This window comes from Alternaria hordeiaustralica (genome assembly GCF_023758085.1).
Source record: "Alternaria hordeiaustralica strain BMP 2776 chromosome Unknown scaffold_1, whole genome shotgun sequence".
Classification (NCBI taxonomy): Eukaryota; Fungi; Ascomycota; class Dothideomycetes; order Pleosporales; family Pleosporaceae; genus Alternaria; species Alternaria hordeiaustralica.
The window spans coordinates 1,099,053-1,123,246 of NW_026056773.1; the positions used below are offsets into that span (position 1 = coordinate 1,099,053).

At 52.1% G+C, this 24,194-nt stretch overlaps 11 protein-coding genes across 11 annotated transcripts; 5 read left to right on the forward strand and 6 right to left on the reverse strand.

Moving 5' to 3' along the window:
• Positions 1-578: 578 nt before the first annotated feature.
• On the reverse strand, positions 579-1,214 carry J4E84_000334 (uncharacterized protein; the record flags this gene model as incomplete). Its single annotated transcript, XM_049382975.1, has 3 exons — positions 579-619; positions 673-940; positions 1,014-1,214. The coding sequence occupies 3 exons, from the start codon at positions 1,212-1,214 to the stop codon at positions 579-581; spliced, it is 510 nt and encodes a 169-aa protein (XP_049248493.1).
• Positions 1,215-2,914: 1,700 nt separating this feature from the next.
• On the forward strand, positions 2,915-4,467 carry J4E84_000335 (uncharacterized protein; the record flags this gene model as incomplete). The annotated part of the gene is made up of 3 exons (XM_049382976.1): positions 2,915-3,375; positions 3,438-4,290; positions 4,339-4,467. The coding sequence occupies 3 exons, from the start codon at positions 2,915-2,917 to the stop codon at positions 4,465-4,467; spliced, it is 1,443 nt and encodes a 480-aa protein (XP_049248494.1).
• A 3,075-nt stretch (positions 4,468-7,542) lies between these two features.
• J4E84_000336 (uncharacterized protein) lies at positions 7,543-8,501 on the reverse strand (the record flags this gene model as incomplete). The annotated part of the gene is made up of 3 exons (XM_049382977.1): positions 7,543-7,901; positions 7,956-8,378; positions 8,435-8,501. 3 exons carry the CDS (start codon positions 8,499-8,501, stop codon positions 7,543-7,545), a joined length of 849 nt encoding a protein of 282 aa, XP_049248495.1.
• Positions 8,502-9,685: 1,184 nt separating this feature from the next.
• Positions 9,686-10,875, forward strand: J4E84_000337 (uncharacterized protein; the record flags this gene model as incomplete). The annotated part of the gene is made up of 5 exons (XM_049382978.1): positions 9,686-9,736; positions 9,790-9,894; positions 9,949-10,100; positions 10,248-10,379; positions 10,434-10,875. 5 exons carry the CDS (start codon positions 9,686-9,688, stop codon positions 10,873-10,875), a joined length of 882 nt encoding a protein of 293 aa, XP_049248496.1.
• Positions 10,876-11,659: 784 nt separating this feature from the next.
• J4E84_000338 (uncharacterized protein) lies at positions 11,660-13,000 on the forward strand (the record flags this gene model as incomplete). The annotated part of the gene is made up of 1 exon (XM_049382979.1): positions 11,660-13,000. One exon carries the CDS (start codon positions 11,660-11,662, stop codon positions 12,998-13,000), a length of 1,341 nt encoding a protein of 446 aa, XP_049248497.1.
• Positions 13,001-13,475: 475 nt separating this feature from the next.
• Positions 13,476-14,435, forward strand: J4E84_000339 (uncharacterized protein; the record flags this gene model as incomplete). Its single annotated transcript, XM_049382980.1, has 2 exons — positions 13,476-13,733; positions 13,785-14,435. The coding sequence occupies 2 exons, from the start codon at positions 13,476-13,478 to the stop codon at positions 14,433-14,435; spliced, it is 909 nt and encodes a 302-aa protein (XP_049248498.1).
• A 166-nt stretch (positions 14,436-14,601) lies between these two features.
• Positions 14,602-15,168, reverse strand: J4E84_000340 (uncharacterized protein; the record flags this gene model as incomplete). The annotated part of the gene is made up of 2 exons (XM_049382981.1): positions 14,602-14,981; positions 15,045-15,168. The coding sequence occupies 2 exons, from the start codon at positions 15,166-15,168 to the stop codon at positions 14,602-14,604; spliced, it is 504 nt and encodes a 167-aa protein (XP_049248499.1).
• Positions 15,169-15,454: 286 nt separating this feature from the next.
• Positions 15,455-16,690, reverse strand: J4E84_000341 (uncharacterized protein; the record flags this gene model as incomplete). Its single annotated transcript, XM_049382982.1, has 1 exon — positions 15,455-16,690. One exon carries the CDS (start codon positions 16,688-16,690, stop codon positions 15,455-15,457), a length of 1,236 nt encoding a protein of 411 aa, XP_049248500.1.
• A 1,926-nt stretch (positions 16,691-18,616) lies between these two features.
• Positions 18,617-19,481, reverse strand: J4E84_000342 (uncharacterized protein; the record flags this gene model as incomplete). The annotated part of the gene is made up of 2 exons (XM_049382983.1): positions 18,617-19,146; positions 19,196-19,481. The coding sequence occupies 2 exons, from the start codon at positions 19,479-19,481 to the stop codon at positions 18,617-18,619; spliced, it is 816 nt and encodes a 271-aa protein (XP_049248501.1).
• A 677-nt stretch (positions 19,482-20,158) lies between these two features.
• Positions 20,159-21,417, reverse strand: J4E84_000343 (uncharacterized protein; the record flags this gene model as incomplete). Its single annotated transcript, XM_049382984.1, has 5 exons — positions 20,159-20,509; positions 20,557-20,789; positions 20,843-21,127; positions 21,181-21,240; positions 21,297-21,417. 5 exons carry the CDS (start codon positions 21,415-21,417, stop codon positions 20,159-20,161), a joined length of 1,050 nt encoding a protein of 349 aa, XP_049248502.1.
• A 1,158-nt stretch (positions 21,418-22,575) lies between these two features.
• J4E84_000344 (uncharacterized protein) lies at positions 22,576-24,055 on the forward strand (the record flags this gene model as incomplete). The annotated part of the gene is made up of 3 exons (XM_049382985.1): positions 22,576-22,875; positions 22,928-23,142; positions 23,191-24,055. 3 exons carry the CDS (start codon positions 22,576-22,578, stop codon positions 24,053-24,055), a joined length of 1,380 nt encoding a protein of 459 aa, XP_049248503.1.
• Positions 24,056-24,194: the final 139 nt, after the last annotated feature.

The window sequence follows — 24,194 nt, forward strand, 5'->3', positions numbered from 1 at the left end:
GCTATGGGCTTCGACCTGTGGTGTATAATCCGACAATCGACAACTTTTTGCGGGCACGGGCCGGTGACGCAAGTTCATTGGCTGCCCTCGGCAAAGAGCGCGTCGAAGCTTCGAGAGTTTACTATGACGCGACTACGGTCTAGCAAAGCGCCCGCATAGATAAACGAACGGATGTATTTATTCTGGCTGATGCTTGCATATCCTGACACTAGCTCTGCCATTTGCCCTTGTTCGCCATGCGGAACGCACATGGCAGGCAGACATGCTATGGACTCGACGCACCGAGGCGCATCCGCTACACCCAGTCCGATTCCTGGTATTATCAAATGCTCATTGCCGATCATCCTTTATCTCTGTATGTTCCATGCTCGGGGTCGTTTGTGGACATCAGACCGACCTACGCGGTCAAACCAAGCCGTGATGCGTAACCCTTCCCTGTTCATTAATGCCCAGTATCCCAAACTCCTGTTCAATGCTTGCATGTCGTGTGTAAAAAAAAAGTGGTGGCTATCGTGCCAAAGAGGGGTATCGTCGAAGAAAGTCGAAAATGCAGCGATGTATAGGCGCGAGTGACCCAGTCACTTCCTTTGGGGTGCGAAGCGCACGCGGAACTCGTTGTCTGTGTTATGAATTAGCCTAGTCACGGTATCGGAGTATGCTCGCAATGCGTACCCTGGTGTTTCGACTTGTAGAGCCAGTCGACAATCACATCGCTCTCTGTCACAGCCTGGGAGTTGAAGCTTTTCTTGACCGCCATACCCAGCTGGTCCTTCTGAACACGTCGTTTTCCCTTTGGTCGCGCCATGGTGGGAGACATGCGCCCAATGCCCTGGCTCAATACGACGTGGCTGAGCGGGTTCTTGAAGCTTGACGGGCAATCGAGTCGGTAGGCTCTACGGTAGCCCTGGAGAACGGAGGGGTCTTGCGATGACCATTTGATCTGTTGCGACGAGGGCGTGTTAGCAATGGAAGGCGCAGGCGTGTGAGGGGGAAAGAGTGAGGGCGCGACGAACGTTTCCTGACGAACTGAGATCGGTCGACGTCTGGCCGCTGTTGGTAGAGGCATTGTCCACTTCCTTCAGGCTGCTGCCGTTTAGGGCGCCGGCACCACCGTTGCGACGACCGCCCCGCGCGTTCGAGCCCTGGAGGTTCTGTAGTTTGTCCTTGAGCGACGTGTGCGCCTCGTCGTGGGCTTGGGTGCGTTTGGGCGGCATGCTGGAGGACCAATGGCGGGTTTTGACAGAGAAGGAACGATGCTGGCGCTTGCTCTGAAGGTAGATGGGCCTGTCCGTGTTTGGCCAAAGTCAGCATGCAGTGGTCGAGTGCTGGTCGCCAGCGAGATGGAGAGCAAAATGACGGCCAAGGCCCAAGCGCGCAATGACGTTGGCGCGCTTCTCGGTCAGGGTCCTCCTTTCCCTTCCCCTGCATTAGGCCAGCTACCGCGAGCTCCTCCCAATCTCGACGACATGTTCGTCCCATGATACATGGTCGTTGAACAAGACTGTCGCTCTATCCCCCCAACGGAATTGACGAGCATGCCTGGTGCCGTCGCCTGCTTCACGCTGTGTCGCGTATGTCGCGTGTCGCTCCGCGGCTTCCCCTCACCATCCCGGTCACGCGCGTAGTGCACCCCGAGTCGGAACCAGCTACTTGTCCATGTGCGCCGACCCACGACTCGCAGATACAACTCGATGCTGCACATAGGCCTATTGATGCCTGAGTCTGCGCCTGATATGAAGAGAGCGGGCTTCGGGCGGTGATCCCACAGTCGACCTCGCAGCTGCGCGTTTCTGACGCGCCCCATCGACTTCAACATCTAGCAGCACTTCGGCGGAAAGTGAGACTTGTAGTCATTGGGCCTTTGGACGCGCATCTCTGCAGCGTAGTCGTCGACCTCGTGAGCGCGGGGTACCAAGAGCCAGACTGGAACCACGATAAGCGAAGGGCCACAGAACCAGGAAATTTTGCCGACGTCGTTGCGAGTGGATGCCAGAGCATGGGGAAAGAGAAGATGTTGACGGAGTCGGGAAGAGCTCGGAAGCGAGGTACCCGCCTCTCACGATTAGCTCAATTCGATACCCAACGGGGACCAATGCGTAGGTGTTAGACTTGAGATAAATCCGTGTCAATTCTGAGCACAGTCGAGGCGCGAAGCTAGTGCTATAGTCTGACTGTAAGGGTAGGTAGATGATACGTGCTTGACAAGCATCAAACTCTTAGAGAGCCCAGTAACGCCCACGTCGACTCTGGGCCTGGATAGAACCTGCGATAAACTTTCACTCGAGTGCAAAGCAGCAACCACATTCTCGGTAAGACGTGACATGTCTGGTGCCCAGCGACATCCCACCAGCGCCGTGGGGAATGTGTATAGTGCCAAACACTTCCCAAGATCCTGCGTAATCAACGCAATGGCACAAAGCTTGAATGTCCTACCGGTATCTTCGATGGGATGAACTTCACCTCATTCTCGTCTGCAGACACCACCACCCCGGCATCACCGCAACCTCATCTCTTTTACCTGAGATAGCATAGAGCTGCCGCTATGCCACCGCCTCTGTTTCCCAGATCCACGACTCTCATCTGTGGCCTATATAAAGAAGTCTTCTGAGGTTTCCAACCGTCCCTCCTCCATTCCTTTCTATATTATATGTCCTCAGCATATAACTTCCAGCACGTCTCACTTGATCACACCATCTCACAACGATAGCACATTGGTTTACGGTAAGACTTTGAGCCTCTTACTCTTAGATCCACCTCAAGCTGACAATTTCCTGCAGTCTCAACAACTCCGAGTACCCCAGAGATACAAGTCATCCTGGTTGGAGAAGTCTAGTACTTTCATAGTACAATGTCTAATCGCGATCCAGTCCTTCACGGCCACCACTCGCAGCGGTTCCGCAACATCAGCTACACGATGAATCCCGCGGCCAACAACTTCGCCCCAACCGGTTCTCGGCACGGCGCGCCCAGCCAGGTGAGCACCCCTTCTTCTCCATACTTGGAGGCAAGGACTCTCAACCTGGAAGAGGGGCATGCAAAGATACGCGCAGACATCGACACTCTCCAAGAGTTGTACCATGGCCTCTCATTGTCCGTCGACAAGCTCAAGAAGGGCGGTTGGCCGGTACATGTTGGCCCATTCCAAGAGGTGGATGTACAGAAATCACACCAAAGCGCCGTAGAGTTCGAGATCGAGCTGGAGAAACTTAAGGAAGAGGTTCAGGGATGTGTAAACGGTGGCGCTGACGTACAAAAGGTGAACAGCAGTACACCTCCCCATCTCAGGACTTCCAGCGACACCAGCAGCGGTACAGTCAAGACATCTCTGCCTCCGCATTTGCGAGGTAAAAAGCTCGAGTCTACCAATGGCCAAGTGTGAGTGTATCCTTAGATGCATGGACGAGTTTTGGAGTTACTTGAAGCTGACAAGGACAAAGTACCCGCACCACCAGCACCCATCAAGTCGATGTCGTCTCCAAGCAGATCCCCACACCTGCTTTAAGCCCACCTGCTTCACCACTAATTGCCGTCCAAGATCCCGCCTTGTTCATCGAAGGCGTTTCTCTGGATGCAGCGTGGAAGCCTTACCATCTTACAACCCTGCCCGCGTTCTCCGGTCAACTTTCCACAGGCAACGCCACCGTCACGTTCCATCCTGACTTCCTCGCCAACACTTTGGGTGGAGCTTCCTGGTCACCTGGCCTGCGTTTCGTCTCAGGCAAGGGTCCATGCATGCTGAAGAATCGTACATACTACCAGCTCGATCCGAAGAATGAACCTTACCTGCCCAAGGCGCCTGGCGACCACGGTGCAAAGCTCACTGCCTTCTTCAACAAGGCCCCAGAAGAAGCATACGGCGATCTACTTGACGAAGACTCCAACTCGTACGAGGATGTTCCCATGTTCGTTCTCGTCGGAAAGCGCTATATGTACTACGGCAATTATTCGCAGACACGCTGGTCGGATAAGCTGGACTATGACACCATGACGGCTAGAGTACCTCAATACGTCAAGGAGTACTGGGCTGAAGAACTCACCTCATCGACGCGCGAGAAGTGGGTTACCGAAGAACTCAAGAAGCATTTCTTTCGCAAGCCGGAGTACAGCGGCCGTCTCTTCGCTGCACCGGATCACGAAACCACTGTTGACTCTGAGGAGGAGGTTGTGCTCACAAAGCAACTGACCAAAGACGTGCGCAAGTACGTTGAAGAGCTTCGTGAGTGGGAGCGTGAGGCCAACATGAAGACCGCTATGATCAAGAAGCAGTCTATCCTTGAGGCGTTTGACGCGGTAAGTCATGTTGAATTGTATGAGTAGTTCAAAGCTGATCGATTGCAGTCTGATATGGATGAGGCGCCTGCACTTCGCCTCTGGTGGGAGTACCTTGAGTGCGTTGACTGGAGGAAGGACTTCTACGAGCTCCTTGTCACGCTCCAAGAGCGCAACGCTAATTGCTACTTACAGTAGTTCGATCTGGCGCATGCCTGGTACAAAAGACGAGGTGACTGTCTACGGGAAATGAGCATCTGGTTGGAAACTTGCGATCTACAGCAGCTTCGAATTTGGCCGATGATGTCACACATCTTTTCGACATCTCACCAAAAGGTATATATGGTGCGATGCATCTACTGGCTACTGAGGAAGTGGGAAAGGCAGGGTCTGCGTACCTCTCGGCTTGAGCTCTCGTGCCCTTTGTCGTTCTGGTTTTTGTCTTGCAATTTTGGCTATTGAGCACATATGAGTGGCTCGGAACACACTATTACGGGTGAAGGAACTAGGTATTGCATAAAAGTGTTCTCTCTATTATCAATTCCTTCTCGCACAGTGGTTCACGACTCTGTTAATACATGGACAGCGACTGACAGTCCAGCTTCAGCACACCCGGGGCAACAGCTGCGATACATCTAGGCGCTTGCCATGTGCTTGAGCAATTCTTTCCGGACCTGGCGCTCGGATCAGATTTCATCTATTCATCCTGACTTTATGTTCAGTATAGCGTCCCGCGAGATGTGAATGCTTATCTGACGGTGGGCATCCATGCATCACGCTATTGAACACTCTATCGTCTTGTCAGGCGACCAGATTAGCACCACAATCCTTCCCTCACTCCAATCTGGCCTTTCGTCTGCTTCTACCAGCGAAGAAGACGATACATGCTGTTACGAAATCATGCCCACTGTTCACAGTTCCTGTTGCGTCAAACAAGCAGGTCCAGCCTGGAGCTGACACGCTATACGTATGGCTAAGGTCCTCGACCAGGTTTTCGTTCGGCTCAGCGTATTCGATGGGTCTATATTGACCGGGCGCTCCGTACATCTCACGATTCATTTGAATGACCACATATAGCAGACCCTACCGTAACGTGGTGTGTTCTGACCACCCATGCATAAGCGAGGTATGGTCTTCTCTCCAGCTAGCAGCTCTTCAAATCAGTACCGTATACTAACATCTTCACACTTAGGTCTTTGCTACACTTTGCGCGTGCAGAAGCTGTTCAACGCCAATTTTCACAGCCCTTGTGACGTTGTCACTAACGAACCCGCTGAGATACTCAAGCTCTGAGCTTCATATCTTATGGTCGAACAAGCAGCGGCCATGTGTGATCAAGATCATCCTAAATTATAGATGACCCACACCTCATATACCAAGCATTCAAGTCATGGGTACAGGCTACCGATTTCCCCGCGAAATGTGACCTCCGGCTATTTACACCCCTGCGCACTTCATCTATGTATCCCCCCAACGGCTGTTTGCTCCGTTGAGACTACCACAAAAGTCGAACGTGCTTCTTCGCACCATTGGCCCATTGATCGGATTATGCAGTATTCCCCATATCTAGCCCGGTCGCACAAACTCCTCCAGAGGTCGAGATGCCATGCGGCTGTGACGGACCAAGCATATAGACTAGTATCACACATCAATCTACAGTACACGTGGAGATTTGCGTCGTAGAAGCAACACAATACCCGGGTTTCTCACGCGATACGCGCTCGTGTGGCTTACGGGGGCAAACGGAAAGTATATGAGAAGGTGCACTCTCTGCTTGTACCACCGCCCATCTTTGCGCATCGACTTGCTATCTAATATCGGTCCCTCTAGTTTGCTCTACAACATCATAATGAAGTTCTACACGGCATTGACGGCGGTTGCTTCCTTGGTTGCAACTGCGACCGCTCATGGAGGAGTCGATCAGTATATTGTAGGAGACACGACCTACCAAGGGTACATCACCTTCTCACACGCACTCTTCCCATGTACTGACAATTCCAAGATGGTCACCGTACAACTCAGCTGCAGGTCAAAAGTCCATTCAGCGACAGTACTCGACTTACGACCCCATGTACATCAAAGATCTCTCAGTACGACCCTACAGAAGCGTACATCAACCAAAAGCTCACTTATTCTAGACAGTCAACATCCGCTGCAACAATAACGGCGCTCTCGGTACAGGCATGACTGGCACCATTGCCGCTGGTGCCAAATTGAAGACACACTGGAAGCAATGGACTCACAGGCCGACTTCTCTTCTTGTATACATGGCCAAATGTCCGGGATCTTGTGACGGCTTCGATGGAGCTGGTAAAGTGTGGTGTAAGTACACATCCCTTAAGTGGACTACATCTCTAACAGGACCGCGATGTAGTTAAGATATATGAGCAAGGCCTCATATCCGGGACTGAAAACGACGGCATATGGTCAGGTGATGCCATCCTCGACACTCTCTATGCCACAGTCACTATCCCGGCTACACTTGCAGCAGGTGACTACTTGATCCGTCATGAGCTCATCGCTGTACATCAGGCGAACAACCCGCAATGTGAGCCAATTTTCCACATTGCCATACCGATGCTCAAGCTGATACTCTCCAGTCTATCCCGAGTGCGCCCAATTCACCGTGACAGGATCGGGTACAGCCTCTCCTCCCGCATCAGCGCTCGTTTCTTTCCCGGGCGCCTACACTGGAACAGAGCCTGGCATTGCTTTCAACATTGACTCCCCTGAAGCCAAGCAAGCAACCACTTATCCTGTCCCTGGCCCTGCTGTTTGGGATGGAAGCGGTTCTGCGCCCGCGCCGTCTGCTGCACCCACTGCTGCACCCACTGCCACAGCCTCCCCCACTACCATGATGACCAGCGCATCTGCCACGCCCACAGTGCCGGCTGCGCCCATATGCGAAGTAGCGAAGTATGGGCAGTGTGGCGGGAAAACCTATAGTGGATGTACAGTCTGTGCGAGTGGGTCGACGTGCAAAGCCAATGGCGATTACTACAGTCAGTGTGTTTAGACTCAGATAGCGCGTTACAGTCACGTCAAATAGTAGTTGATGCCTAAGTAGAAACACAGCAGACCTCGGGAATAAGTCATTTCGGTTTTGGCCAGCATGACATCATTAGTGACAATTCAACCCGGGTATAGCAGTCACAATCTTGGCAGGGGTTCGTCCCCCTTCCAGATTATGGTTCTCCGATCGTTCAACTCACATTATCCATGTTAAATATGTTTTCAATACTTCAGAATTTGCTCGTTGATTCAGTCGGATGTCTAGCTACCCAGCGCCAAGACCTTCGCCAGGACATCATCGTCGCTTAATCCGTCTCCCTTGATAGTTGCATATGCTGGCGCAAGCACAGCCTTCTCGATCTCTGTGTATTTTCCGTCGCAGGCAAAGATGAGGTCTCCGTGACGAGACCTGTCTACCATCAAGTAGGCCGCTGCTCGGGCAACGACTGAAGTAGGCTGGCAGTTGTACGAAACCGCATCTAGCAAGCCTTTCAAATCGGGCAAGACCTGAGTTGCCGTCCATGAAGGGGCGAGAGTGTTGACGCGAATAGGCAGACCGGCAGCCTTCACCAACAGCGCGAAACTCCTACCAAAGCCTAGAACACCCGCTTTGGCCGTCGCTGAGTCGTGCTGTTAGTCGGAGATTCTAACGTGATCGACGAACTGTTACTCACAGTAATCAACTGCTCGGACGGGATGCAAGCCGGTGCTGGACCCCATGATGACAATGGACCCCCCCTCGGCCTGGCCCTTCAGATAATGGGTAGCGAGTGTCACGGTCCTGACAACACTGTCCAGATTGATGTCCAAGGTGTCATCATTTGGTTCCTTGGGGTCACCGTTCTCATCGACTTCGAGAGCCAAGTAATTTGCGCGTGGCCCAATTCCAGCATTCGCAAATACAAAGTCAACACGACCGTGCTTTTCTTTCGCGGCCTTGAATAGTTTCGTTAGATCGCTCCAGCGCCTGACGTCGATTTGGACGAAGTGACAGTCAGCCACAGACGCCGGTGGTGCCTGAATATCACCAGTCACAACTAGTGCGCCTAGAGAGAGCAGTAGCTCAGCTGTGGCGAGGCCAATACCAGACGACCCACCTACGGCATTGTCAGTGTTCTGGAACCTGAAAGTTGATTGGGCCGAATCAAGGTACCTGTTATGACGGCAACTTTGCCCTGAAATCCCGTCAGGTCAGAGTCTTGGATTTGGAACGATGCCATGGCGGAGCTAGGTATGGTGAGAGTAAACAGATGGAAGTTTCAGCAAAATACAGAAAGGAAGAGGATAATATGCAGACATAATCGGGGCCCTTGCGCATCAGCTCGAGCTCATGCAAGAGCGCACTGATTTGGAACAGTCATGGGCTGGCATTGTGAGGCTACCCGTGTTCTGGGCCCAGAAACATCATCTCAAACGAAATCTGAGAAGCTGCCGGAGATTTACAAGGAACACAGCGAGCTCGGGATGGACTTCGTACGGGGCCCGTTTTTTTCATCGCAGGGAAGGATTCCGCTCGTAGCAAGCCAACCGCGACCTTGAAGCTGCTCAATCAACATCGAAACACACTCGCGCGACTACGCATCTATCAGTCAAGATCCGAGGCGTGATGGTAATCGCCTGAGCCAGGTGACCACCCAACTTTACTGCCGTCTTGGGACGAACATTTTCTAATCAGGCAGTCTGAGCGTGGCGCCGGCCAGTGTTGGAACCGAGCCCATGGGCGGACCAGCTGTAAGACCCACTTAAGCTAGCAACGGCCCGACAGGGGAAGAAAATCACGACACCTGCCACCCATGTACCGGTCACTAGGGGTCACCAACGCCTCACGGGTACTCCGACGATTTAGATGGATAGCAAGTCTGGTACGCATAAGGCTTCTTTGATGCGGGTAGCTCCTCTTTACGACGCCGCAGCCCATAGTGGGACCATGCTCCATTGATGCTCGCTTCCACAAAGCAAGGTGTCGGAGAAAACGTAAACAATTCGGACCACGCGGCAGTCCCATACACTAAGCTATTCCCGAGGGCATCCTCCGCGGATAGTTGACACATTAGATCCGATCTAGACGAAGCCCTTTACGTCTAGCGCCCGCGACCTTAGGACGTAACACGAGGCCCTGTTTGCACGGCTCACGATCCACGACATGAGTCGACAGAAAATTGGGGTTCTCCTGTGGTACAGTGGTAGAGATGAAACGTCCAATATATGTCATCCGGCGAGCTGCCACCGGTCTCATGTTCGTCATCTGCTTGCTTCATTTCTCGGTCTCTGATACGTTTGTCAACATTGCGCAAGGAACATGACGACTGTCGAAGTGGCCAGAGATGGAGTGGCGTTGTTGTACTGCGCAATCATATTGCTCGTGTTGAGTTGGATCGTCTTCTCCATGAGAGTCGGGGTACGGATGTGGAGGAAAGCGTGGGGCATGGATGACTACTTCATGCTCGTCGGAACTGTAAGTGCCCAGCACCACCAGCATGGGATAAGCCAACTGATAGCTCGCGGCAGATTCTCTTTTCAGTAACAGCTGCTCTTTGCATCGTCTGTTGTCACTATGGCTCTGGACAGTTCGCACGAGAGCTGCCCACGGTGACGATATCCAAAGGAACAAAGGTACATACTCCCTATCAACGAAATGCTACTTTAGCCCATACTCACTGTGTTCAGCTCTTTTACATCGCAGAGTACTTCTACGCAGTCAGCGCCATGTTCGTCAAGATCAGTGTTGCAGTAGCGCTTCTGCGCATCGCTGTTGGTCGTCGCTTCTTCACGTGGGCTTTATGGGCGCTGATCGGTGCTACCATGGTTGCCGCTCTAGTGTTCTGCATAGGAATTGCAAACATCTGTGAGTTGATTTGCTTTACAAGTAGGAAATGTCGTCGCTAACGTTTTGCCGGCCATCCGATCAACACGCTATGGGGTGAATCTAATGGCACCTGCAACCTTCAACTCAATACCAACGTCAGTCTGTTCTACTCGGCCATCGAGATCACTGCGGACTTTAGTCTCTCGATCATGCCGGCTATTCTGCTTTGGAATGTCCAGATGAAGGGAGCTGTGAAAGCTTCAGTTGCTGTCATGCTTGCGCTCGCTTCTTTGTAAGGCCTTGACGATCCCTCATGCTATGGTATCAAGAACTAATCCTGACTCAGTGCCTCATGTGCTACCATCGTCCGCCTCAAGTACCTCACACTCTACAGTGACCCTGGCGAGTTCATGTACAGTACGGGCAAAATCGGCTTCTGGTCCTTGACCGAAGTCGGCATTGGCCTCATCGCCGGTTCGCTACCTCCTCTTCGCCCTCTCCTATCCCTGCGCATTAGGGTATCCGCCGGCTCCAATACTCCTGCTGCATCTGGCGGACAAGCATACCAATCTGGAATAAACAATCGGCAGCCCACCTCGCGCTCCCGCGTGATAGCCATGGACACGTTCCAGACCTTGGGCGACAACGACGAGGCCGATAATAGTGATGGAGACTCTCAAAAGAATATCATAAAGGAGACGAAGTTCACAGTAACTTCGGTCATTGCTGGAGGTCCTCGAGACCCGGGGCCTATGGCTTGGGATCGTAAGGAGGGAAGCAACGTCTGAGACTGTTTGCTTATGATGAGAACATAGTGAAATGAGCGCGAGTCTTAGGTAGTGATAGCGAACGCGGTAGACTCATAATGTACTTTGTACACTTATCAGAGCCGGCGTGGAAAAGTGCAGGATAGACGTGTGACGGCTGCGGAGAAGGTTCATATCTGAACCACCGGCTAGACCAGAGAGATCTCGGTGTCCTTCAAGCTCATAGGTTGTGTTGATCGTACGTTCTACGTTCGAACGGGAACCGTAGACCTATGTAGTCCGCCCAGATAGTGCACTTCGGCGTAGTTGCTATGTGTGGTTGTGTATTTGCCGCTGGCTCGAGAGAGGCATGGGTACTATCCTAGCAACAGGAAAGTTCTGCTCAAACAACAACTGCAGGCCGATTACCAGACAATATCTCAGGCGTGTGGGGCGTGTAGATAATTTGTCGTTGAGTAAGAAGTCTTGGCAGACGGTCTCTTGTATTACCTAAAGAAGTTAGTAGAAGCGAAGTGAGTGAGTTGTTGGCCGTCGCAAATGATCGTGAAGGTCATAAGAACGCGTGTAGGGCGTCTAGTTTCGGCGATAAGCGTGCTAGCTACGTCAGGCCGCCTCAACCCGAACCCCACCACTTTGACCTACACGGCAGTCGAAAGCAGCAGCACAATCCCCACGATACATAATGAAGGCCGCCACGGTATCCAGACGCTGCTTGTCAGCTCCACGCAACCTCGTACCCACTCTTCCGCGACACGTCCCAACACCTCGACGACCGTTCTCTACTACACGACCAGCGTCTTCCGAGATGGATACAGCAGCATTTGGCGAACAGCACATTGCAAAGGGCATTGGCCGCCTCACCAAGCATGTATTTGAAGATGGAAAGGGCACATTCATCACCACGGACAAGGGCGTCAAGCTGCTTGACATGACAGCCGGCATTGGTGTTGTGAACCTTGGTCACTGCCACCCCAAAGTCAGCGCTGCCGCAGCGGCACAATGCAACAAGATCACACACGCCCAAGTCAACATTGGCTTCAGCTCCGCACAGATCGCTCTTCTCAAAGAGCTGATTCCGATACTTCCCCACGAATCGCTCGATACCGTCTTCTTCTGGAACTCGGGTGCAGAGGCCGTTGAAGCAGCCGTCAAACTTGCCCGTGCCGCGACGAAGAAGCCGAACATCATCGTCATGCAGGGCTCATACCACGGCCGCACGAACGCGACAGCCTCGATGACGCGATCCAAGACTATTTACGGCGAAGGCCATGGACCTTTGATGGGTGGCGTCTTTGCGTCCGCATTCCCATACTACAGCCAGTTCGGCATGTCTCCAGACACACCGAAGGAGCAACTCGTGAACCAGGCACTGCTTCAATTGAAGCTCACCCTACAGCAGCAGACGTCTCCCGCAGATACCGCAGCTGTCATTCTGGAGCCCGTTCTTGGCGAGGGAGGCTACGTCCCGGCACCACCCGAGTTCCTTCACGGCGTCAGGCAGATTTGCGACGAGCACAACGTCCTTTTCATCGCTGACGAGGTCCAGTCTGGTATGGGCCGCACGGGACACATGTGGTTCGTGCAGGAGTCTGGCGTACGACCAGACATCCTCATCTTCGCAAAGGGCATTGCGAACGGGTTCCCTCTATCCGGTATTGCGAGCAGTAAGAAGCTCATGGACCTCCAAAAACCAGGATCCATGGGTGGTACATATGCGGGTAATGCGGTCGCATGCGCCGCCGCGACAGCAACAGTCAAAGCATTCCACGAGGAAAAGATTCTTGACAACGTCGCCGCGCGTTCCAAGCAGATCTTCTCGTTCCTCCGCGATCTCAAAGCTTCTGGCACCAAGGCCGGTAACTTGATCGAAGATGTTCGCGGATCGGGTCTCATGGTCGGTGTCCAGTTTGCAAACCCAGAACTGCAACGCGACTCATCGAATACTGCTGCACAACATGCTCAGAGCCAGCCACAAATTGCACCCAAGATTGTGCAGGAATGCGTCAAGCGAGACATGCTTCTCCTCAGCACTTCGGTGTTCGACGTGCTGAGATTCATTCCGCCACTTACGATCAGCGAGGAGGAGTTGAGCCAGGCTTGTAATATCTTTAAGGAGTCCCTGGAGGCTGTCGCGAAGGAAATGTAAATTTATTGGGCTTGTTGATATGATGCACGCCATTTCGGGAAGTTAAGATCGATTTTTCTGGCAGATATATACCCTTTTTCGCTCTTCAATGTGCGGCCAGTCACAGAACTGTCACTCAGTTATTGATGCATCCTTTGCTTGAACGATGCGACGGAGCTGCGACCGGATAGAAGTTGGGCAGATCGATCCCGTAAGCCGCCTCGCGTTCGCTGTTCGGAAGGCCGAACACCAATCAGCGGCGTTCGTCGCAGCTGCTGCCAGAAGCGGGCGAACAACCCGCCGGCTCGCACGGTCGCGGTGCGCAACACCATGTGTACGAGCAATGCTCAGCAGAGCTGGATTTCGCATATGCCAACAGACATGGCAGAACGATTGTCTATAAAAGATGCAAGAACTACTTGAATCTCAATCGAACGAAGTCGCAACCTTCTTCCTTTTCTCCTGATTATACTATATAATATCCGATTAGCCCTCAATGGCTCTCAGAGCAGTCCTCATCACAGGTGCGACTGGTAAACAAGGTGGTTCAGTCGTTGATGCCCTGCTCAAATCGGACGCACCATACGAAATCCTAGCAGTCACCCGGGACGCCCAGTCGTCATCCTCCAAGAAGCTCGAAAAGAAGTCGTCGAGGATCAAACTCGTCACTGGAAATCTCGATGCAGCCGACGAGATGTTCAAGGCAGCGAGAAAGTCCACCAAGATGCCCATTTGGGGAGTCTTTAGTGTTCAGGTGAGCATGTTTCCTGCAACGATAGTCGAGCTTTGCTGAATCCTCGTACAGGCACTCGGAAAGAATGAGGAGAAGCAAGGGAAGGACCTTGTAGATGCGTCTATCAAGAACGGTGTATCGCACTTCGTCTTCTCTTCTGCGGATCGAGGCGGCGCAAAATCAGACTCGGATCCGACAACCGTCCCCCACTTCATCACGAAACATAACATCGAGCAACACCTCTTCTCCGAATCCAAGGAAAGCAACATGACATATACCGTACTACGACCCGTAGCATTTTACGAGAATCTGACTCCAGATTTCTTCGGCAAGGTGTTTACAACGAGTTGGGCGATCAAGCTGCCAAAGGAGAAACCTCTACAACTTATCAGTACTAGTGACATTGGGTTCTTCGCCGCTCAAGCGTTCCTCAAGCATGACACTCCGGTATACCAAAACAAGAGTATGTCGCTAGCAGGGGACGCACTTTCATTCGAACAATTCAAGGAGACTTTTGGAAAGAGCACGGGTGAAAAGCTTCCGATGACGTACCGGTCCGTCGCGGGGGCGCTGTGCTGGATGTCAAAAGAGCTTGGGTACATGTTTGATTGGTTTCGGGAGAAGGGATTCGGCGCGGATATCGAGGAGTGCAAGAGGATGAATCCGGAGATGAAGGGGTTCAAGACTTGGCTTAAGACGGAGAGCTCGTGGAAGAAAGGCTAAAGGACAATGAATGTAGACGTGGGATGGCAAACTTGACTTATCCAAATACATAATATTTTTCCTAACATGAAGTGTAGTATATTTCGATTAGTCGTAAACATCATCGAAACTCCTCCGATAGCCAGAGTAGGGAGTAACACATACTACTCGGTCGACCTTCGCGGTACTAGAGTCTCGACGCTTCTCTTCCGGCTAACCTCATCCCTTCCTCTCCGTCAACAAGTACGCACCACCCTTCTCCTCCTCTACCACCATTGCCGCCAATCGCCGCTTTGAAGTTAGCTTTCGCGTACTCTAGAACTTCGGCATCGAAACTTCCAGGCTGAAGCCATACAGCAGGAATTCCAGCCTCCTTGGCCTCTTTGAGCAACTGCTTCGTCACTGTAGGTGGCGTAATCACTGACAGAGAATAGCTGGATGCTGGTGGGTCCTGAAGAGCTGTCGGCGAGGGCACGGTGGTGTGAGCACGGTTCAAGATGGTGACGCTCGAGCTCCGCGGGTTCAAAGGTGTTGCGGGGAGGGAGTGCTGGAGATACCAAGCGAATACTGTGATATCGCATTAGACATGACGGGAACGAGGCGAGGTTGGAAGAGGATATCTTAGCGTACTCTTGTGTCCGTATTTGTGTGGGTCGGAAGACGCGCCGGCGACAGCGAAGCGCGGACTTGAGAAGAAAAGCTTCAGGGCTGCCTCCATTTCTACGTCGCGCTTTTGGCCTCGCGTGGTCGGCATCTGAATGTTCTATGTATTGGGGGGTATGTGTGGTAATTACGAAAGGCTGCATTGTGATGGTGAAGGGTACCAGGCTCGAGGGTGCCTTATCGATAACGTTCTATAGCCGAGGCACGCGTTACGGCATCTTCTGCACTTGCATTGGCTGGCATCATCGCTGCGCGCGTCGTTTTGCTCCTGCGTTCATCAACATGCCCACACCACGAGATTACGTGGTGCTCTCTGACAATGCGCGTCGTTTCTGGGATTGCATGGTTCCTACATCTATCGAATTCTAATAAGGGCACTAACAGATTTCAGCGGCAAAGCGATGTGACAGCTCCAAAGACACGCGCGGAATCTCGACACTCATCAAAGACTCGTGGATTGAGTCATTCCTCTGCCACTCCGCCTTTCTTTCCCCTCTTGGACCTGCCATATTGAGGCCCTCGCTCCACTCTTCGACGCTTCCTTCGCTTCTCTGCTCCTGCATACCTTGTTCCTCGTCCTGAGATTCCTCGGCTTGCTCTGCTTCCTTCACCATCTCGGCCGCTGCGGGAGCTCGGAGCACAGGGTGTTCCTTGTTGGATATATCGATTACTGCCAGAAGATCTCCCTTTCGCGTTCGCGGATAATCATCGCACGCGCCCTGCCACTGTCCGGCTCCGACAGCCTCGTGTGCAAGCCGCTGTAGCTGCAGTGTATCGTTTGTGACCCACTCGATACTGGAAAATGGCTTCTTCCGCTGCAAACGCGCAGTAACAGACGGTAGACAGGCAGCGACAAGCATGATGAGGCTTCCGATGGAAAACATCAATATAAGGCCGAGCACATTGAACGAAGTATAGGAGTCGCTCCTGATCTTCTGACTACCACAGAGCGCTCGTGCTTCCGGAGACGTGGGCGCTGAAAAGAATGGCACAGCCTCTGGGACAACTGGACCAGTCGCTTGCTCGAGTATGGCTCTTTGTAAGTCGGCCATCGTGAATTTGAACCAATGCTCCAGCTCCAGCTCCCACTGATTGTCTGGTAAACCACCCTGCCCACTATTTGAGACATAATCACTCGCGAGAAGCGATCCGCCCTTGAGCTGGCTGACGAGTTCATGGAAGCCACCGGCCATATCCCTGATGGCGCGTAGGGACCAAAGGAATCTCTCAGAATCTTTGGGCTGTGGAAAGAGTGTTGAGGAGGCTAATCTAGTGGCCTCAAATATACCATTCAGCGACGTACAGCTTTTGGCTTCTTCTAAGGATGCCCGGCAAAACTGGTATCGCTGAACGCATGCTAGTGCTCTGATTGGCAGCTCGGTAGCGTAAGAAGTCTGATTCCCAAACTCCTTACCGTTGTTGACCACCTTGTCCAGAGCTTCAAACCATAAGTCGGTGACGGGTTCGAGATACCTGATATCCTTCATCTGCATGAAGTACACACCGAGGTCTGCGTCAGGAACTTCCAGTTCCTGAATGGGCTCCCAGGCATCGTTTGAAAAGACTTGGTCGTTGTCGAGAACGTTGTAGCGTGTGACGGAACTTGTACGCATGTTTAGTTGTAGAAGTAGTGTATTGACGAGAAGGACTTACGAAACCGAGTACTCGCTTCTTAAAGGTCCTCGGTGAGTGTTCGCATCAGCAAATTGAACAGTGCACTCAATGTCGTTGCTTTCACAGAAGGCTTCATTATAGTGTCCATACAGGAACTGAACACTCCACTGGGGTTGCGTTGAATTCCTGTATGTGTACCCTTCGCTGCGTATTGGGGCACATTCGTTAACGGTTCGATAGAGAAATCTTGAGGAAGGCGGCGAATTGATACCTAGATCAGAGTGACTATTCAGGAACCCGGAATCCAAACGGAGGGCTGCTGTCGGAGAATGACATATCTTGTTCTTGCCCGGGAAGGGGCAGGAAATGCCAGTCGTGACCGTCACAGGGAGAGTATCTCGGACGAATTTGCGGCAGCTATCTGCTGACCCAGACTTCCTATAGCAAACTGACTCGTAGTTGGCGCTTGCTCTGGTCCTACTGGCAATATACGATTGAGCTACGCGGTAGTTCTGTTCGGTGAACAGGGAACTGTTCAATGTAGCGCACCTGTCACCAACGAGAAGAACCTCGCCACCCCTCGTAGTGGCTACTCGCGAAGAGAACACTCCGGCTGTGCTGAAAGCGCAAAAGGTCGCTAAGCTGAGGACTAGTGGTAATGACACCGATCTGAGTAACGCGGGCGGAACCACCACCTTCCTCCAGGCCCAAGACATTCTTGATAGTCTCCATAAAGCCGCTGTACTGGTCTCTGAGTTGCGAAGTATTGCTTGCTTTTGGTGGTACAATGCGCTTTGGGGTATTTTGCGGCTCATGTTTTGATGGATGGCGAACGAGACGATGGTCCAGAAACAGGTTCCAGTAAAAGTAGTGAACAGCGCGAGGAAAGCGATGAGTAAACCGCCATTTTGAAGAGTCGTCGTGAGTGTGAGGCCGGCGATCGAGCCATGCGACCAATTCGTCCAGACTCCAAGGTAAACTGACTCGTGTTCTGATACCATGGTATCTAGGTTACGTTTTAAGGGGACGAATATTATCTTGGAGACGTGCAATAGATATACAGGGCCTTGTTAACGATTGGAAGTAGGTTATTGGTAATAGTATACAGTCTTTTTGTGGATGGTAGGTGTCTAGCTATCGAAGCAGATTGTAAAGAGTTGTGCATCGCCAGAACACGATGAAGTACGCCAGACGGCTCATAACTCTGCTACCTGCTGTCTCTTCTATATTTAACGGACGATATAGCGTCTGATAGAGCGGTTGCGCGAACATACTTGTCGTTGAGATGCTTCCACGGTGTAGAACGAACCATTGGAAAGGTAGAAGCGGCTTGCAGCGAGGCGCAGTTTGTTGCGATGATAGCATTAGCCGTATTGGGTAGTAAGCCAGAGCTAAGATCATAGGTTTGTGCTCTTCGAAGTGGGGGCGGGGAACGCGGAGAGATAAGAGGACGAAGGCACAAGGCTGAGCAGCGAAAGTCTCACTGCTTTACCTACACGAAGATACAGACGTCAACTGTATGGGCAATGAATTCCACATTACCTGCGATTTAATGCAGTGGTAAATCGTGGGAGGTTTCTTCACCGCACAATTACATCGAGTTTCAGCTCATGAGGGTCAAAGGCCTTGGACGCCGTGGCAATGGTGCCTGCGGATGGGTCAGCCTTCCCTGGATACACAGCATCATGCATATTATTATAAGCTATGCTGTAACACGAAGACGGAGGAGGAGTCGACACAGGCACGAAAGGTCGATTTAAAATAGCCCCAGAGAATGAAAGGGTGGTCCCATGAAAACAATACTGGCATAGGAACCGTCTTCATTTGGGGGCTGGAAATTAGCAAACCATGGACTGATACCGAGAAAAGTAGATCTGCGAATGTTGTGCGACAGCCGACGGCCTATCATACCGCAGATAGCGCAGCTACCAAGGCTGCACACCATCCTTGTTGATAACTTTGCCGCTATCCTCGTCTCTGTTCCCTTCCACAACATCCTTGATGAACACGCCCCCAATACTTGGGTCGCCCGCACCCCATTTCTTCAACATTTCCGGCCCCATGCCTCCCAATCCCGTAGCCAGAAATCCGGGGCTGATGCCAAAGACTTTGACTCCATCGACGCTAAGACTTTGTGTCCAGTCTAGCATCATCATGTTCATCCCAGCCTTACTCGAGCGATAAGCTGTTTGGGCCATGGATGGTGGCTTGGGCCAACCCTTTGGCGGCGGTGCGTTCATGAGCTTGGAATTGAAGCTACTGGAAGAGGTTTCGAGGGAAGACAGACCAGAAGTCACGAAGAGAAGCCTAGGGTGTTTGGAGGCTATCAATAGGGGCGCGAAAAGATGGGTCACTACTTGGGTGGAAGTGACGTTAAGGGAGTAGCTTCTGTCCCAAGCTGCGCGAATGCCTTTGGGGCTAGGGTCCTTGCGCATGATGCCATCAAAAGATCCGCCTACCACACATCAGTCTGCCGCATTGGAGAGACAGAGAACAGCACATACCGGCATTGTTGATCAGCGAGTCAATGTGACCATAATTGCTCTCGATATTCTTGAAGGCGTTCTCGATCGACCCATCGTCCTCAATGTCGATCTGGATGGGGACGACATCTGACTTGGACTCTGAGACTTCGCCTTTAAGCTTGGAGATGGCTTCGTTGGCCTTTTCGAGAGAGCGACTACCCATCAGGATCGTGTGCGGTTGTGGCGAAGCATATAGAGCCTTCACGGTCTCGTACCCAATGCCAGTGTTGCCGCCCGTAATGAAAACGATTGAAGAGTGGGCCATGTTGTTTCAGGTATAATAATACAAATTCGTATACTGGTGCAACCCGAAATATCTTTGGACAATATGCCACCGTTTCTTCGTTGGCTCGTTGGCTCTGTCCCCCTCTTTATGCCTAGGCACCTGAAGAACCTCGCTTCCTCGCCCGGAGTTAGGAAGGCATCGCCCGGAGTTAAAGTCTCTCGCGTCGCGCACAATCACTCGACGGGTGAGCTTGATACCTGTATTGAGAAAATATTGATACGCAAACCATCACTAGTAGACCTGGATAAGTCGATCGCACGGTGAAGTGGTGACGTCGCCGCCGACATGGATGTTGGACAGCTGGCGATCCGCGACCCCGGAGTTAGCCCGTGTCCATAGCACTCCATTCGAGCAGAGCATTGAACCACCCATCAGTTGACTACCCAGTATCGAAAACAACCTGGATGAAAGAATACACCGAGGACGATTGATGTGTTTTCTACGTTACTGCCTGCGATTGAAACACCTCATGTTGGAAAGACCTCGGGAGCTTCCCAAAGACCATACCCTAAACGACAATTTACATCGCGCGCGCGCGTTGAAGGCACAAGGCACAGGAATGGAACATGAGCCTTCAGCAGGTACAGCCTAAACAAGTATATGACAAAAGAGATGACAGGAATCCAGCTGCTCATCTTCCGACTGTCTAAATAGGCTCATCCACTTTGACGACTTCCGTCGTTGCTGAAATTGCTGATAAAAACGACCAGGACGGCGCAGTATGCGGCACTGGCCGCAAAAAGCTCATGTCGCTTCGCTTTTGTGAGCAAGCTCATGGCAGCAGAGAACAGCAATGTGAACACAACCAGAATCCCAACGGCGTCGAAGGTGGAGTTACGATCACCCACCGATGTCAGCTTGTACATGGCGACAACTGGAAGGACGAGGAGGATAAAGATGATGAGTGTGATGATCAATCCAACAAGCTTCTCGATGCGAGACTGAGAGTAGTAGTGCACATGTTCGTCATTCGTCTTGTCACGAAGTTCTTTCGTTGCGAATATCCTCTATGTTGTCTTTCAGCACACATCTGCAAAGGGCGGGAGCGACTCACCTGGACGAGGCGACAATGCACCCTCTGGATGCAGGATTCGATGAGTCCGTCGAAGCCAGACCATTCGCGACCGTGTCGGAGTGAAACAAGGTCTTCCTTGCGCTTGATGAACTGCTCTTCCAGCTCGTAGCTGAGCGGCTTCTTGTTCCAGAACCATGTGCGAAAGCTGCGGTAGTCTCGTTTGGATGGTCGCTGAAAAGCGTTCAGCTCTCTAGTTTTGACAAGAATCTCATCTACATGCAAGACTCAGTAGACGTGATGCAAGGCGAAACGGTGAATAACTGACCATAGCTAACGAGTTTGGTCCTGATCTTGTCTAGGAGGCTAGCGCGAGGGCTGACTATGCCTTGATCTTTCGCAAACTTGAGGTCGTCCTTCCGGGAGCGCAGCCGACCCTCCCCTTCATTCTCTAGGTCTATCTCCTCTAAATTCTCTTCCAAGCAACGGAGCTCGTCCTGCAGGTCGAGTATGACGCGAGCGTGTAGGTAACTGAACCCGCGATAGATGGACCAGCTGGATTCACTCGACTGGAAAGCCGCTTGTAGGGGGTAGCCCGTTGGGTACTCCTGTACTGCTTAAAGAGTTAGCAACAAGAATCAGGCTGAGTTGAGTGGCGGAGCTTACACGGTATGGTTTTTGTCGTCTTGATTTCTGCGTCGATCTGTGCACGCGACAATTTTGGACCTAGTCAGTTGTATTAATACCGCACATCAGACCTTGCGATGAGGCGGAGCACGAACCAATTACCTCCTTGTTCACTAGCGTGCCTGCGCGACTGTTGATTTCCACGTCGATGATAGCATCTCCGGAGCTATCGGACCCACGTTTCTCAACATCGACAAAAGGAGTGGAACACTGCATGGCGGAAAGAAAGCATGCAGGTATTCACCAGATCCAAGAAATCATCAAACAGAAGCAGCAGAGAAACGGGAGCTTTAATGTGATCGTTATATAAGGCTGAGATCTGACAGCTGACTATGAATACATGGCTGTTGATTGGTTAAGGCTAGCGTTCCGGTGAAGAGTGCTCTCAAGCAGGCCTCAAGTCATCCTCGCGAAACCAGGCTCCTTGTGCGTACAATACGCCATCGGAATTGAAAAGTCGGTATTGCCACGAACTAACAAGGCATTGGCTCGCAGCGACTGTGAAAGTCTTGAAGAATGTTCTCGTGCCGCCCTTTACCACTGGTTCCGTGACTTTCATCTTGACTTTTGCTTTGTTACTGAAGGCTGGTACGCGCTTTGCAAGACTGATCAGCGGAGTTTTGACGCTAGAAGTGCAGAAGCCAGACTTACTTCTTCGGCATCATCGTCCAGTGCCACGTTGGATTTCTTTCGCTCACTCTCCAACGCTGTGTCCTAACAAAATACTCAGAACCCCGGTCAGCGTGAAGCCACCCAGGTCTTGCAGGGTTCGTATGTCCTACCTGAGAGGACATAGTAAGTGTCCAGTGCCCTCGTATCAAAGTTTGACCGTCTTGTGTACAGACCGTCTAGTCTGGGGATGCTGAGGCAGCGAGGCAGCGAGGCAGCGAGGCAGCGAGGCAGCAAGGCAGACTTATGTACAGCCGTTGTTTTTATAACATAGCCTCAAGACAAGGCAAATTATGTAGGCAATGCTGCAGGTAATCATAGACCCCATGAGCTGATGGGTCTTTGACCCAAGATTTGAGCCGCATGATCTCCGTTCGTCGAATCAAACGTGAGGCGTTGGGTCGTAGAGGAGGGTCGACATACGCTGCGGTTGGCGGGCCAAGTGGTGGCGCCGGAGGACGATAGCGGGGTCACGTCGAGGTTCCCCAAGCCAATAGGTAACAAGGCAAACCGAAAGGCAAACTACGCGAACAGGTGTTCTCGCGGCCCGTTCATGATGGACAATCAGCGGTTGAGCTGAGCTATGTGTACACAGCCGCACGAGGACCTTCGTAACGACTGGGCCGCCGCAGCGAACGGCGCGATAGGATCAAATAAAGCGAACGATTCCTGCCGTGCCTCCCAGTAATTTCAGCCCTTCTCATCATGGCAGCCCCACGATCATCCGGTGTACGACAGGTGCACGCAACATGTGTCAATGCCGGTCAAAGCCCTGCACCAAGGAACCTCTCACGTCAAAACTCCCCTAGCGTCGCCCAAACCGGAGCCTTGCTGCGTCCTGGCGACGACGCAGTGGCTCTGAAGCGTGAAGCGGAAAGGCGAACTCTATTCCAGAAAACGTCCAACAAAGTGCTCGACATACCGAATGGATACCGTAGGGTTGAGGTCCTCATACTCCGGTGGGATGAAAGCATTGATGATTTCAAGGACGGGCACACCCAGGAGGTGACTTATACTGCCCACCAATGTGAAAGAATGATACTAATCTGCTGTATAGATCCAGAGACTGGAAAGTTTATTCTCCCAACGCCTTGGCTATGGGGTTACAGTCGAGAGTATCAAGAACACCCGTAACCCCCAGGTCGCGTTCAACCTCAAGATCCTTCAGCATGTGGACCGATATGACGATGAAGACACTCTTCTCATCGTGTACTACACTGGACACGGGCGCCATCTCGTTGATGATAACGTCCAGAACCTGGAGCTATCCGCGTAAGATGAATGGACCCTAGACAGTTGTACGAGGCTGACAGCGCGTAGAACAGAAGAATCGAGTGCCTCCGGTAATTTCGCCCCCGTGGCTTTCTGGGGTCAAGCAGAAGAGCCTCTACGCACCCTTGCCACGGCTGATGTGCTGTCAATTCTAGACTGCTGTTGCGCTAGTACTGCAGCCGTCAAGGGTGGAAGTTCCGAGCTGAGAGCATACCAGCTGTTGGCAGCATCAACGTTGAAAGGCTATACGTATGGACCGGGGAAGAACTCGTTTACTACGGCCTTCTGCGACTCGCTTGAAGAACTGATCGAGGAGTCCAAAGGAGAGAGTTTCTCCGTCATCCAGCTCTGGGAGAGAATCAACACTAAACGAGCGTCTGATGCTGCACTCATATGGGATCGTCTCCAACGATGGACGCGGAACATCGATCTATACCGCCTCGACTCCAACTCCAAAAGAGACGCATCCTTCCAGAGACGGGATCCCGAAAGATCGTCCTTATTGCTGAGATTATCCATTAGAACGAGAGACCTGGATGACGTCAAGATTCAAAAGCTTGCCCGACAATTGCATATCGCCTGCAAGACGTCGGGTATACCTGTACGTCAACTGGAATGGGTGAAGATGGAGCAGCCAAACCCTGCCAAAGCCTTTCGGAAAGCAGTGCAGAAAGTGCAACACCAATTGAAACGCGAGAGCGCTCCTGGGAAGCAAAATGACCAACAAAGACAACAGCTAGAGGCACAAGCAGACCAGGCGCCCTCGCCAGAACCTGAAGCGCGCGCACAATTCATAACAGTAGGGAGAGAGTCATTTCCACAAACTCGACCCGAAAAACAGAAGCTTCCGGATCCGGACCACAAACTCTGTGCGACATCAAGAGGCAGCATATTCTGTCTTCTGCGCGTCTGAAGAGGCCGGTGAGTGGCTATGGTTACTTAATCGATCCAGTTATTTGGTGGCGGCGTTGGCAGATCACAGGTGGAGGATGTCCGGGTGTGCACGGGTGGGATTGATCGCGGCTGCTTGCAAATAGATGCGACGCGGAAGA